Source organism: Schistocerca serialis, chromosome 12 (assembly GCF_023864345.2).
Source record: "Schistocerca serialis cubense isolate TAMUIC-IGC-003099 chromosome 12, iqSchSeri2.2, whole genome shotgun sequence".
In the NCBI taxonomy this organism is placed as follows: domain Eukaryota; kingdom Metazoa; phylum Arthropoda; class Insecta; order Orthoptera; family Acrididae; genus Schistocerca; species Schistocerca serialis.
The window spans coordinates 15,648,540-15,663,832 of NC_064649.1; the positions used below are offsets into that span (position 1 = coordinate 15,648,540).

A 15,293-nucleotide genomic window follows, 5' to 3' on the forward strand; every position below is an offset into this window, starting at 1 on the left:
CAGCTTAGAAAACTGGTTAAACTTCCAGTTCCTTAACAACCTACCCATGGTTTTCTCTACCATATAAACAGATGTGTAATAAATTTATAAATTGCTGAGAAACTTCACTAAGCATTATGAGCCAATAAATATGTGAATGTAGTTTTGGGAAATCTGAAAGGAAAACACCTATGGATGAAATTAGGGAGCGTAATAGAGAAATGGAGAAGTGATGACATTTAATATCAGCAAAGGCTGCCATGAAGAGAGATTTTTTCCTCAGGTTTGAGTGTAGGATTAATGTTTGATACCAGTATTTTCTTAAGAAATAACTTCTATATTTCAAGACAGTGGCTCAGATGTTCTTTTTGGTAATGGCATAGGACTAGCGTACAGTGTATACAGAATGGAATTGATGCCTGTACTATTCAGCTTGCAAAACATCATATAAACATAATTTATTTTGGTTTGATATGATAGTGATTGAGTTTCTGTAATAGCTTTTTAATTCTACTGGCACTTCAGAACATGACTTCACCCTCAATATTTTTGTCTGTACCTGTACATTGTTAATGATTCTTGGAGTTGCAAGAAATTCTTGTGATCGAATTGTGTTGAACTGAAACAGGTTTTTACTTTTTTATACTGTATCTCCCCCCAGTCGAGGCCCATGCTGATTTATCAATTTTCTGATGACCTGATGTTGTTTGAGAATTACTAAAGGCTGGTATCTCATTTTCATGTTCTTATTTTCAGACTCTGGTCAAAACCAGGCCAGTACAAGACTGCTGTCACGGTTACACAAAGAGTTCGACAGGTGACAAATGCATTGCTGTCTGTTCTGACGATTGTCTGCACGGGACATGTGTTGCCCCTGATACATGCCAATGCTTGCATGGATATGGTGGACCCACTTGCAGTGTGTGTAAGTAAAACACTTTATGAACTGCAGCAGCTGCTTACAGAATCTCCCACCCCCTCCCCTCTCCCCTCCCCCTCTCCTCTCCCCCTCTCCTCTCCCCCTCCCCCTCTCCACTCCCTCTCCCCCCTCCCCCTTCCCTCCCCTCCCCCTCCCTCTCCACCTCCCCCCTCGCCCTCTCCACCGCCCCTCCCCCTCCCCCTCCCCCCTCCACCTCCCCCTCTCCCTCTCCACCTCCCCCCTCTCCACCTCCCCCCTCTCCACCTCCCCCCTCTCCACCTCCCCCCTCTCCACCTCCCCCCTCTCCACCTCCCCCCTCTCCACCTCCCCCCTCTCCACCTCCCCCCTCTCCACCTCCACCTCCCCCTCTCCACCTCCCCCCTCTCCACCTCCCCCTCTCCACCTCCCCCTCTCCACCTCCCCCCTCTCCACCTCCCCCCTCTCCACCTCCCCCCTCTCCGCCTCCCCCCTCTCCACCTCCCCCCTCTCCACCTCCCCCTCTCCTCTGGCCCTCTCCTCTGGCCCTCTCCTCTGGCCCTCTCCTCTGGCCCTCTCCTCTGGCCCTCTCCTCTGGCCCTCTCCTCTGGCCCTCTCCTCTGCCCCTCTCCTCTGCCCCTCTCCTCTGCCCCTCTCCTCTGCCCCTCTCATCTCCCCCTCTCTCCCTCCTCCTCCTCACCCCTCCCCCACGCCCCTGTCCCCCTCCCCCTCTCCTGTCCCCCTCCCCCTCTCCTGTCCCCCTCCCCCTCTCCTGTCCCCCTCCCCCTATCCTGTCCTCCCACCCCATCCCCCCTACCCCTCTCCTGTCCCCCTCTCATGTCCCTCCCCCTCCTGTCCCTCCCCCTCCTGTCCCTCCCCCTCCTGTCCCTCCCCCTCCTGTCCCTCCCCCTCCTGTTCCCCCTCCCCATCCTGTTCCCCCTCCCCATCCTGTTCCCCCTCCCCATCCTGTTCCCCCTCCCCATCCTGTCCCCCTCCTGTTCCCCCTCCCCATCCTGTCCCCCCTCCCCATCCTGTCCCCCCTCCCCATCCTGTCCCCCCTCCCCATCCTGTCCCCCCTCCCCATCCTGTCCCCCCTCCCCCTCCTGTCCCCCCTCCCCCTCCTGTCCCCCTCCCCCTCCTGTCCCCCCTCCCCCTCCTGTCCCCATCCCCCTCCTGTCACCCCTCCCCCTCCTGTCCCCCCTCCCCCTCCTGTCCCCCCTCCCCCTCCTGTCCCCCTCCCCCTCCTGTCCCCCCTCCCCCTCCTGTCCCCCCTCCCCCTCCTGTCCCCCCTCCCCCTCCTGTCCCCCCTCCCCCTCCTGTCCCCCCTCCCCCTCCTGTCCCCCCTCCCCCTCCTGTCCCCCTCCCCCTCTCTTCTCCCCCCTCCCCCTCTCTTCTCCCCCCAGCCCCTCTCTTCTCCCCCCAGCCCCTCTCTTCTCCCCCCAGCCCCTCTCTTCTACCCCTCCCCCTCTCTTCTACCCCTCCCCCTCTCTTCTACCCCTCCCCCTCTCTTCTACCCCTCCCCCTCTCTTCTACCCCTCTCCTCCCCTCTCCCCCTCCCCCTCTCTACTCCCCCTCTCCTCCCCTCTCTCCTCCCACCATCCCTCTCCCACCTCCCTCATATTTCATGAGATTTGATGTCATAAACTTTCAGATATACAAGAAAGTAACTTTTCTCAAAACAGAATGGAAATTACCCGCATTATACTCATACAGTGTTTCATAATGGGAGCACCGAGGAATTTCCAACAAACTTTAAAATCATTTTGAACCTTTTTAAAACTTTTTCTCCCTGATAACCCCACAAAATAATGAAAAGAGAATAGTTTATTGCTTACCAAATGTTCATTGTTTGTATGGTGAAACTGCAGCATCTAGCAAGATATCTTAATTTACTCTTTCTTTAGTACTAACTCTCTTTGCTACCCATTTTGCAGATAGTATCCACATATACCACTGAAGATACCTAGAGATATACACTCCTGGAAATGGAAAAAAAACACATTGACACCGGTGTGTCAGACCCACCATACTTGCTCCGGACACTGCGAGAGGGCTGTACAAGCAATGATCACACGCACGGCACAGCGGACACACCAGGAACCGCGGTGTTGGCCGTCGAATGGCGCTAGCTGTGCAGCATTTGTGCACCGCCGCCGTCAGTGTCAGCCAGTTTGCCGTGGCATACGGAGCTCCATCGCAGTCTTTAACACTGGTAGCATGCCGCGACAGCGTGGACGTGAACCGTATGTGCAGTTGACGGACTTTGAGCGAGGGCGTATAGTGGGCATGCGGGAGGCCGGGTGGACGTACCGCCGAATTGCTCAACACGTGGGGCGTGAGGTCTCCACAGTACATCGATGTTGTCGCCAGTGGTCGGCGGGAGGTGCACGTGCCCGTCGACCTGGGACCGGACCGCAGCGATGCACGGATGCACGCCAAGACCGTAGGATCCTACGCTGTGCCGTAGGGGACCGCACCGCCACTTCCCAGCAAATTAGGGACACTGTTGCTCCTGGGGTATCGGCGAGGACCATTCGCAACCGTCTCCATGAAGCTGGGCTACGGTCCCGCACACCGTTAGGCTGTCTTCCGCTCACGCCCCAACATCGTGCAGCCCGCCTCCAGTGGTGTCGCGACAGGCGTGAATGGAGACGTGTCATCTTCAGCGATGAGAGTCGCTTCTGCCTTGGTGCCAATGATGGTCGTATGTGTGTTTGGCGCCATGCAGGTGAGCGCCACAATCAGGACTGCATACGACCGAGGCACACAGGGCCAACACCCGGCATCATGATGTGGGGAGCGATCTCCTACACTGGCCGTACACCACTGGTGATCGTCGAGGGGACACTGAATAGTGCACGGTACATCCAAACCGTCATCGAACCCATTCCTAGACCGGCAAGGGAACTTGCTGTTCCAACAGGACAATGCACGTCCGCATGTATCCCGTGCCACCCAACGTGCTCTAGAAGGTGTAAGTCAACTACCCTGGCCAGCAAGATCTCCAGATCTGTCCCCCATTGAGCATGTTTGGGACTGGATGAAGCGTCGTCTCACGCGGTCTGTACATCCAGCACGAACGCTGGTCCAACTGAGGCGCCAGGTGGAAATGGCATGGCAAGCCATTCCACAGGACTACATCCAGCATCTCTACGATCGTCTCCATGGGAGAATAGCAGCCTGCATTGCTGCGAAAGGTGGATATACACTGTACTAGTGCCGACATTGTGCATGCTCTGTTGCCTGTGTCTATGTGCCTGTGGTTCTGTCAGTGTGATCATGTGATGTATCTGACCCCAGGAATGTGTCAATAAAGTTTCCCCTTCCTGGGACAATGAATTCACGGTGTTCTTATTTCAATTTCCAGGAGTGTATATCATTTTACAACAGGTCAGAAAAATTAAGGTTTTGCATCTTCAGTGATAAAGGCTCTAAATTCTTAAGATGAAACATTCAACATATTAACTCATTTGTGGTAATCAAGACATTTGGAGCTGTTTTATACACAGTAATCTGATTCTTTAAGGAATCAGGGATTGGGGATTGGGGAAGGGCTCATACATTTTATATTGTCACTATTCCATCCCCGATTTCCAATTGTTTGATAACCTTATCTTCACCGTTCAGTACTAGGTTAAGTGACGCGATAGCATGTCGATAATCTGTCTAGTGTGATCACATCTCCATTTGCCTGTGACTTTCCCTGCTGTTTTCGGCATCCGGTGTGAATCGACCTCTGCAGTGCTTTGTGTCTGCTTCACAGACTTTCATCTCACGTCTCACAGTGCTGTAGTTTTGACGCACCTGCGAGGCGGTACACATTTTTGGACTACGTTACGCGAGCTGTCCGTTTTTCCACAGCGTGCCCGGAGGGACACTGGGGCCCAGATTGCCACCACCTGTGCCAGTGCCGCAACAACGCGAGCTGCGACCCGTACAGTGGGACGTGCCACTGTACGCGGGGCTGGCGCGGCAAGTTCTGTGACGAGGAGTGCCCGCCCTCTCACTACGGCCAGGACTGCAGCGAGGAGTGCCGCTGCCAGAACGGCGGCTCCTGCCACCACATCTCGGGTGCCTGCCACTGTGCACCTGGTTGGACTGGCCCTCTGTGAGTGTCTGCCCACCACTGCTGCTGCTGCTCCAGTCCCAGCGTTTCAAAACGTTTTAACAGACAGCCCTCGGTGATTTTTGTTTTGTGGTCATTAGGCCACGGTCTGAGGCATTTTTCTCTGCCTAACATTTTGTCTTCTGGTGCTGTCGACATTGCCAGAGGTTATAATGACTCGCAAAGCAGTTACATTGCAATATCAGCTAGCAAGCTGAATTGTTCGTATGTATCCAGGCAACAGTTGGTTCTTGAAGTCACCAGATGTGGAGCTTCTGTGAGATTGCAGCTGCTTTCTGAATTGGAATAGCCTCTGATGATGACTCCAGCATTGGAAAATGAACTGTTAAAGAAATTTGCCTTTTAAATGAATTAATGCCCATAAAACAAACATCACAGAAAATGCAAATACTAACCACGAAAACCTGCATTGCATGTACAGTAGAACTTTGATTTTACGTTTTTTTGTGATTCTACACCATAGATTTGTAGCTCCTGTGAAAATACAAGGGTTGAAACTTTAATAGTGGCAACTATTTATTTACCACTCGTACAAAATAGATACGTTTTTCAAAGTTTTACTGACCTTCAGACTAGTCATGAGCATGAGCATTGCCAGCGATGTGGAAGTTGTGGGATACTCTTAGTAGTGCCATTTGTGTTGACAATTTGAATGGCGCTGTCTATTGCCCGACGAATTTGTACCAGTTCTGAAGACCGACAGGAAACTGGAATGTGTGAACTGTTTTGTTTGAGGAAGCTGTGTTACTATGGATTGAGCATGACCCCAGCACCAGCACACACTATCTAAACAAGTAACTAGATATCTCCAACACCAATGCATAGAACGTCCTGGACAGGATGGCATGCCTCTATTCGTGTATCGGAAGGTACAAGACCTATCAGCCGATGACTTTTCCCAGCATGTGGCATTCTGTGAGTGATATCTTTGCCAAATTGTAAACATGTGTTTTGTTTACAAATGAGGCTGTCTTCACAAGTGAAGGAGTATTCAACAGCTGCAATAGCCAAGTCTGGGAGTTGGAAAATCCTAAGGCATCACATATTTTTCATCATCAACAGGGATTTACCCAAAATGTAAGGACAGGTATTATTCACAACCATATGATTGGGTCATATCTTCTGCCTAATTACCACATATTTATCCTTGAAATACTACCTGAAACATCAGAGAAGATCCCAGAAACAGTCTGGCTGTGATTATGGTCCCAGGATGATGGGTCCCCACTATCCTTTTCTGTTGAGGTCAGAGGACATTTAGACAATGTTTTCCCCAATTGATGGCATGAGAGCAATGAGCCAGTGTCGTGGCCATCACATTCTTCCCACCTTACTTCTACAGACTTCTTTTTTAGGGTAGAGACTGAGCATTTTGTGTACAGAACGATAGTAGGCGCTACAAGAGCTGACTGCCCACTTGGCTGAAGATGCAGTGATTATTTGTGAGACACCTGGTGGTTCTGAGCATATTATAGTCATTGGCATGCAGATCCTAATGATGCATTGATATAGAAGGGTGGCGTATTTAGCTACATCCCTAAAATAATCACATTGCACCTTGAACACCATCTCTGAAGATCACTAGCATTTGGTTAGTTACATGTTTCTTAGGTCATTTGAATGGTGATTTTATTTAAATGATGTGGTATGAATTAGTTTACAGGATATGTATACATGTTTAGTGTTAAAATTATTAAACACATTATTTTTACTACTACTCGGCTAGAAATCTAGTTTGTGTGTGTTGGGGGGGGGGGTTCTATCTCTTTGTTATAAATATTGTTGCAATTATTTAAATAGAGCTGCCATTCGTTAAAGCAAGTCTCTCCACATGTTTTTATGACTGTCCAGTAACTATACTTTCCTGCAGACACCAGTATTGTTGACAAACAATGTGATACCTGATAAATTAGCTGCCCAGTAGGACATAATACATCCTATTAGTTCATGTTGATCTCCTCTGCAGGAATGAACATGGTTTCTCAAAGCAGTTGTGAAACTTTGCTTGCTCTGTTCATCCATGAGGCCCAAAAAGCACTAGTCACAGGTGTCCTGGTAGATTCTGTGTTCCTTAACTTCCAGAAGGTGTTTGGTACAGTTCCACACTTGGTACAGGGAGTGGCAATTGACTCTCATCATGAAAAAATTAGTATATTGCACACAAGTTGACAAAATACCCATTATTGTATGGTTACAGGATTTGCACACAGTTGCTGGAAGCAGTTACTTCTATAAAATATGTAGGACTATGCGTACAGAGTGATTTGAAGTAGAATATCGTATAAAACTTACTCATGGGCAAGGCAGATGGCAGACTAAGATTCACTGGAAGAAACATCAGGAAATGTAGTCCATCAGCAAAGGAATTAGCTTACAAAATATTTGTTTGGTCAATACTTGAATATAGCTTGACTGTGTGGGATCTGTACCAGATAGGATCGATAGAGTGATTAGAGAAGATCCAGAGAGGTGCTGAACATTTCATTACAGCTTGATACAGTAAGCATGAAAGCATCATGGAGGTGGTCAGAGTGGCAGATACTGTAAGAGATGCAGTCTGGATTGTGGTATGGTTTACTAATAAAGTTGTGAGAATATACATTCTTTGAAGAATCAACCAATATATTACTACATCTTCATGTGCCTCATGAAAAGGTCCTGAAAATTAAACTAGGTAGATAGTGTCTTACCAGCAATTGTTCTTCCCACGAACCACATGTGATTGGCACAGGGAAAGCGGGAAGTGAGAGGGATGGACAAAGTACCCTCTGCCACACACTGTACTGCGGCTTGTGGAGTATAATGTAGCTGTAAGTGTAGTTGTATTCTTTGAGCCAGTCACATGCCTGCAATGATACTCTGTACGATCAAATCTTGGTCAGTAGTTGACAATGTGGTACAGATAGTTACAGGACAATTGCATTTCCACCCTAGCAGTTACATCTACATCTACATGGATACTCTGCAAATCACATTTAAGTGCCTGGCAGAGGGTTCATCGAACCACCTTCACAATTTTCTATTATTCCAATCTCGTATAGTGTGTGGAAAAAATGAACACCTATATCTTTCCATACAAGCGCTGATTTCCCTTATTTTATTGTGGTGATTGTTCCTCCCTCTGTATGTCGGTATCAACAAAATATTTTCGCATTCAGAGGAGAAAGTTGGTGATTGTAATTTCATGAGAAGATTCCATCTTAATGAAAAATGCATTTCTTTCAATTATGTCCAGCTGAAATCCTATATCATTTCAGTGATGCTCTCTTCCATATTTCGCAATAATACTAAACGTGCTGCCCTTTGAGCTTTTTCAATGTACTCCATCAGTCCTATCTGGTAAGGATGCCCCATTGCACAGCAGTATTCTAACAGAGGACAGACAAGCGTAGTGTAGGCAGTCTCATTAGTAGATCTGTTACATTTTCTAAGTGTCCTGCCAACAAAACGTAGTCACCGGTTAGCCTTCCCCACAACATTTTCTGTGTGTTCCTTCCAGTTTAAGTTGTCCATAATTGTAATTCCTAGGTATTTAGTTGAATTTACAGATTTTTGGATTTGAGATTTAGCATCTCACATTGAAGTCTGCGCTAAATTTCGAGCTTCTGTAAAAGATCGCCAATCTTGGGGATTTTGTTTTTTAAATTTGGCATGTTCATTTTCATTGTTTCTGAAACAGTGTTCTGACGTGTTTTGTGTACCAAGGAGGATCAGCTCCGCCGCTTGTTAATTTATTTGGTATACATCTCTCCATTGCTGCCTATATTATTTCTTTGAATTCAAGCCACCTCTGGTCTACACTTATATTATTAATTTGGAAGAAGTGAGATTGTCTCTCAGGAAGGCACCAAGTGAATTTTTATCTTTCTTTTTTTTTCCTTTTGATAGGTACATTTTTTGTTTATTTTTGGAGGATTTTAAGGTTGCTATATTCATTCTGTCTATGACAAGCCTCAAGCCTGTGTTCACTAATCGCAGTATCCGTTTTGATGCTCATTCTTAACTCAGGATTATTTGTTTCAAAGTGGTCAGGTTTTATATAATCAGTTTCTTTTATACCACAATCATATGATTTTTCACTGTTTGCCATTTCCAAGTGCATACCTCTACATACATAAATTTACACTGCCTCTCTTTGTGGTTTATATAAATGCAAGTGAGAACAGTGTTCCATATCTGTCAACGCTTCAAAATAACATTACTTTCATAGTGGAATATGTACGTAAACATGAACGCTCAGAATATATCGCACAGTACATTGCTCTATCATGGTTGATTTGACACTGTCCTGTTTACCATAAACAACTGGTCAAATATAGAATTTGGTGGACTGAGAACTCACATTTTATCATCAACAAGACTCTTCACATTCAACAGGTGACTGTGTGGTGTGCAATGTCCAGTCACGGAATAATTGGTTCGATATTCCTTGATGGCACGGTGACTGCCGAAAGGTATGCGAAGGTTTTGGAAGAACATTTCATCCCCTCTATCCAAAGTGACCATGATTCCGACAAGATGTGGTTCATGTAAGACGGAGCTCAACCCCATCAAAGCAGCAGGAGAGTGTTTTATGCCCTGGGGGAGCACTTTGAAGACTGTGTTTTGGCTCTGCAGTGACCAGAGGCCATTGGCATGGGCTTCGATTGACTGCCACTTTCTCCAGATAGGAACACATGTTATCCGTTTTTGTGGGGCTGTATTAAAGGCAAGGTGTAGAGCAATAACCCCAAAACCATTTCTGAGCCAAAAATAGCCATTGAGGAGGTTGTCAACAGCACTGATGTTTCGACACTTTTTGCTATTTGTCTGCGCCACATCGCCAATGACTGGAGGCATATCAAACATATCATAATCTAAATCCGAATGTGTGTTGTGAAATTTAAACATTGAATAAAGTGTGTGCAGGCCATAGTTTGTAACTAAGTTACATTTTTTTCCGTATAGTTCAATAACTGTCACCTTGTACATGTGCAACTACAGCACTAGTTTTATTTCAGAGCATCGAGAGATACAGTATAATATTCTTGCTCATGTTTACTAAGACAGCAGTTATGTATTAAAATGAGAAATGTACATTTTTATATTCACACTGTGGGTGGTGATGTAAATTTATGAGTATAGAAATATGCACTTAAAAATGGCAAATTGCCAAAAATAGCGAAATGTAGGATAAATGGCACTGATTGTATAACAGCCAGGATGGAAAGTTCAGTTGTCTTTCAATAAAATTTGGCTGTTTCACCTGAAATGAGAAAACTTATTGAGATTACATTTTAGCACAGTTACAGTAACTGTTATTGATTTGATGTTTTGGCTCACACTACAGGTGCCAGGACTTGTGCCCAGAAGGCAAGCACGGGGACGAGTGTCAGTCGGAGTGCCGCTGCCAGAACGGCGGGACGTGCAGCCCCACATCTGGCCAGTGCTACTGCACCACTGGATGGACCGTACGTACACACAAATACTCTGAGTAACAACTGAAGTAAATGTGAAATCGATAGCGGTGAAGTCTGTTACGTGAAATGCTCAGGCAAATGTAATATTGCACTAGCGATTCTAAACTGGATTTCTTGCTTATTGTAGGCAGTTGCCTTAATCACTAGGCTGTCTGAAGTTTCCTCGTCTTACTTTCTGAACACTGTGATCTGGGATCTACCTGTAACTGTTTTCCACCATTTAATTGAGGTGCTCATTAATATAGTCTGATTAAAATTACTTGATAGTTGACATTTCATGCATTGTAGCTGGTTTGCTCCAACCAGAGCACTCAGCAGCATGCCCAAACTGTTGCTCATTGCCAGATTGACACAACAATTAATTTATTTTGAATTCATTGTCTGGATTTCTTTCTTGATATGTTCATATGTTTGGACTCCAAATTTTGTATCTGATCCTTTTATTTTGTGTATTTCATCACAGGATAGACACACACACATACACACACACACACACACACACACACACACACACACACACACACACACACACACACACAGACAGAGACAGACAGACAGTGCTAATAGAATACACACGTTTTGTATACAGCACTAACCAAACACTGCTGGATCCTTCTGCTCAAGGATCAGTTCCATGTCATTTATATATTTATTATAGGCAGAGATTGGCTAACAGTAGGTAATCTTTGCAGGACATTTCAAGGAGCCTAACTTTTGAAGCCTGCCAATTAGTCATTATAACTGGGACACAAGAGTCATAAATACGACAGCCTTAGGTTGTGTAATGTCATAGTGTAGTGGTCAGCATATAATCCTTAGGTGTTGAAAGTCAGAGGTTTGAATCACAACGAGCGCAGTGAAATTTTATATTTTTCTAGATCTTGTCAGAAAACTATGATATCATTTTCATTTGATTAATTCATTTAAATGTAATTTTTTTATGTATGATACTTTGCCATGTCATTTTCATCATAATATTGACTTTATTGGCTTGTTTTTTTCTTCCTCTCTTTCTTTTTGTGTTTGGAATCTGCTTGTGTCACCTATGATCTGAAACCAAGTGCCACCCAGCACTGCCCATTCGATGGTGACACAGCATCCTGTGTAGCCAGTGCGAGGATAGTTTCAGGTAACCAGTGACAGCGAGAAATTAGAGTTTGCTTTTACTGCTAAAACTGAATTATTGCTGCAGGAGATGGCTATGCAAACAAACATATTATAAAATTTTTCTTTGTTGAGTTTGCTCATAGACATTAGTCTTAAATGATCCTAATTTTACTTCTGCCACAGATTGTTGACCATCGTTTTCTTGGATACACTGCACATCACAAAGTTGTGGCTAGGTTAGGACATGAGTTTAAATACAGGGGTACAAAACCTGTCATCTGCTGTAGTTAAGTTATAATTCACTTAAAATCGGCTGTTGATAGAGGATCTCATATACCTAGTGGCAGCTGTTTCCAACATTGCTCCTCGTTAATGTTAACAACATTTGTGAAGTGACCCGCCATGTTTGTGATGTTTGTGTTTCGCTTTAACTGAGTGGTAACCAGCAGCAGATGTGGTAACACAGTTGTAGCAAGGGCAGATACAACTATCAAGTAATTTTAATCAGACTATAGATACCAAAATTTGCAACTTCTGTGGATATACTTCATCTAGTTGATGTCATTTTGTCCATGGTTACAGGTCCGCTACTTAAGTTGATGTCTGAGCTGATCGTGAGATTTGAAAAACAAACAGAAACTGTACAGAATGTTGATTTATTGTTAATGTCTAGCCACAAGAAAAACAAGCAAAATGTGGTAATTGTAAGGTGGCTGATGAGCTCCCTAGTCATTAATTGGTGGACCTGCACGGATAGCCCTTCAGGTTTATGCAGAGGAGGCGAGACTGACACATACTGAAACCACTACCAGGATGACAAGGGCTGATGAGCTGACCGGCCAGGATGACATTTTTAGGTGGTTTCCCACAACCAAATACCAGGCTAGTACCCACATTCTGCCTCAGATACACATTGTGCAAACATTCAGAACACATTCTCATGCTCTATATGTGGACACACAGGATACACAGAATGATGATCTTACATGTTCAGTCTCTTCAAACTTGTGCTAATCAGCAGCAGCAGCAGCAGCAGATGAGCAGAACTAGGACGGCTTTTACTGGTAGTAATTTACTATAGTTCAATTCTTTTATCTTGGCGGTTCGCGCATGCCTGCCCAGACGCGGGAGATTGCTGCGTTGTCAGTTGCATGCACCAAGAGAAGCAGCGCCATGGTATAGTTCGCAAACTTACGTTTAGGGGGGAGCGTGCAGTTTATGAATTAAAGCCACCACGGCTGCATTAACCCTTTCACTGCTACAGAGACGTGCTCCCCGCGTTCATCATTGCACTGCTCACCTGTGCAGACACATGGTGTTTCGACTGCTTTGACACACTTTATCATTCGATTTCACAAAAACTATCTGGCCCAAAACTTTGATTTTTACATGTCTTCTTGACTGATACCTTCCCCCCATAAATGACTTAATTTTGTTTTGATGTTCAACACAGTTATTGTGCAGCATTAGATGTAGTAAACCATTGCATGAAATTTTGAAGAGATTGCAGAGCTAAAAGTCCATAGCGTATACTTTCCATATGGTCGTATTTAGTTGCCACCAGAAATTTCAAAAAATTACATTCAAACAAATAAAATTCATTAAGTAAGACACTTCGATATTGCTTTTAAATAAAGAAAATATTACGCACCAAACAAGGTTTGAATTCAGTACCTTTCGCTTTCCATCCAAACACTTTAACCATTACGCTAATGCAGCTCATCATTCAATAGACCTTCCGAAAGACTTTAAAATGGCACGCAAAATACCGACAAACACTGTTGGTATGACTATGAATTACTCACATTTTGTCGAAGTACAATAGGAAAGAAACAATTACCGCTGTTCTTTATTGCGAAAAAGTGGTTATTGAGAATGATACAAACACCTTTCCTTGCTATCACCTGAATTAGGAGGCTTATTGCTTGTTTGGTTTAATTAATTAATAGAATATGAAGCAATTGGTATAAAGAATGCTTTTTCCAAACTTTCTATAAAAGAAAGTCTGCTATCAAGACTTTGCATTTGTTCAATTACTTTATTTATGACTGAACGTTTCTAAAATTGAAGACACTCGTCTGTGCTCTGCACTGCAGTCGAGCTCTGGCAATGTCGTTCTCTGTTCATTGTCTGACTGTGTTTTGTGACGTCAGATGCGCAGAACGAACCTAAACTCGGCCGCCATTGTAAATGACGCGCACTTTAGCACACAGTACAGTGTGGGGTAGCCATTGCTGTGTGCTGTTTTACATCTACATTCTGTAAACCATCATGAAGTGCATGGCAGAGGGCACGTCCTCTTGTACTAGTTACTAGGGTTTCTTCCTGTTCCATTTGCGTATTTTGCACAGGAAGAATGACTGTTGGAATGCCTCTGTGAATGCTGTAATTATTCTAATCTTGTCCCCATGATCCCTATGTGAGTGGTAAGTACAGGGTTGTCATATATTGCAAGAGTCATCATTTAAAGCTGGTTCTTGAAACTTCGTTAGTAGACGTTCTTGTGATAGTTTACGTCTGTCTTCAAGAGTCTGCCAGTTCAGTTCCTTTGGTATCTCTGTGGCATTCTCTCATGGATTAAACAAACCTGTGTCCATTCGTGCTCCCCTTCTCTGTATACATTCAATATCACCCATTAGTCCTCTTTGGTACAGATCCTACATACTTCAGCAATATTCTAGAACCTGTTGGCGAGTGATTTGTGAGCGATCTTCTTTGTACACTGATTCCATTTCCCCAGTCTTGTACCAATAAACCAAAATCTACCACCTGCTTTACCCACAACTGAGCCTGTGTTATCATTTGATCTCATATCTCTATAAAGTATTACACTTAGGTATTTGTATGAGTTGGCTGATTCTGACAGTGACTCATTGGTATTACTGTCATGGGATACTATGTTTTTTCATTTTGTGAAGTGCACAGTTCTATATTTCTGAGCAATAAAAGCAAATTGCCAGTTTTTGCACCACTTTGAAATCATATTGAGGTCTGACTGAATATTTATGCACCTTATTTCACACAACTGCATCAAGTGCAAAAATCTTGAGGTTACTATTAATATTGTCTATGAGGTCATTTAATATATAACATGAACAGCAAGGGTCGCTACATACTTTCCTGGGCCACACCCGAATTTATTTCTATATCTGATGATGAGTTAGCTATACTTCAGTCTGTTTTGTACTGTTTCCGTGTCACAAGTGTTAGTAATTGTTGCAGTTACAATCTTTATTAAACATGCAGGTACATACAGGGTTGCCACCTCTCCCATATTGTACTGGAACACCTATGTTCTTTTGATTTTTTTTTTTTTTTTTTTTTTTTTTTAAGCCAAAGCCCTTCCCCCTTTTTTATTTGATCAGGGAGATAATATCTATTATCCCTGAGAAAATGAGACCAATTAACAGTTTAATCTGCCGCATATTTTCAAATCTCATTTATGGATGATTGTTACAACATCAATTAATTGATGTGGCAAAGTGATATCAATATGATGACTACATCGATAGGCAGTGAATGCAAAACAATGTTTAACATGGCAGCGAGTCGTGATGGAATTTTTCTTGTTGTTTCTTATTATAATGCAGTCGTATTAGCTTTTGTTCTGCCTAATCAGAGTAATGCAATGAGGATGAGCCCAAAACTGCCTAAAAATAAAGGAAGTACTTTTGTATGTATGAAGAGAGGTGGGAAGGAACTCATTTATGTGTTAATCCAGGGAAGG

General features: G+C 44.3%; 1 protein-coding gene across 2 annotated transcripts in view; it reads left to right on the plus strand.

The window, feature by feature from the left end:
• LOC126428450 (protein draper) overlaps window positions 1–15,293 on the plus strand; it is a 418,154-nt gene that overhangs the window by 313,301 nt on the left and 89,560 nt on the right. For both annotated transcript variants that reach the window (XM_050090385.1, XM_050090386.1), the window contains exons 4-6: window positions 736–904; window positions 4,736–4,982; window positions 10,330–10,450. In XM_050090385.1, the coding sequence (XP_049946342.1) occupies window positions 736–904; window positions 4,736–4,982; window positions 10,330–10,450 (537 nt within the window). The remainder of the gene's footprint in view (window positions 1–735; window positions 905–4,735; window positions 4,983–10,329; window positions 10,451–15,293) is intronic.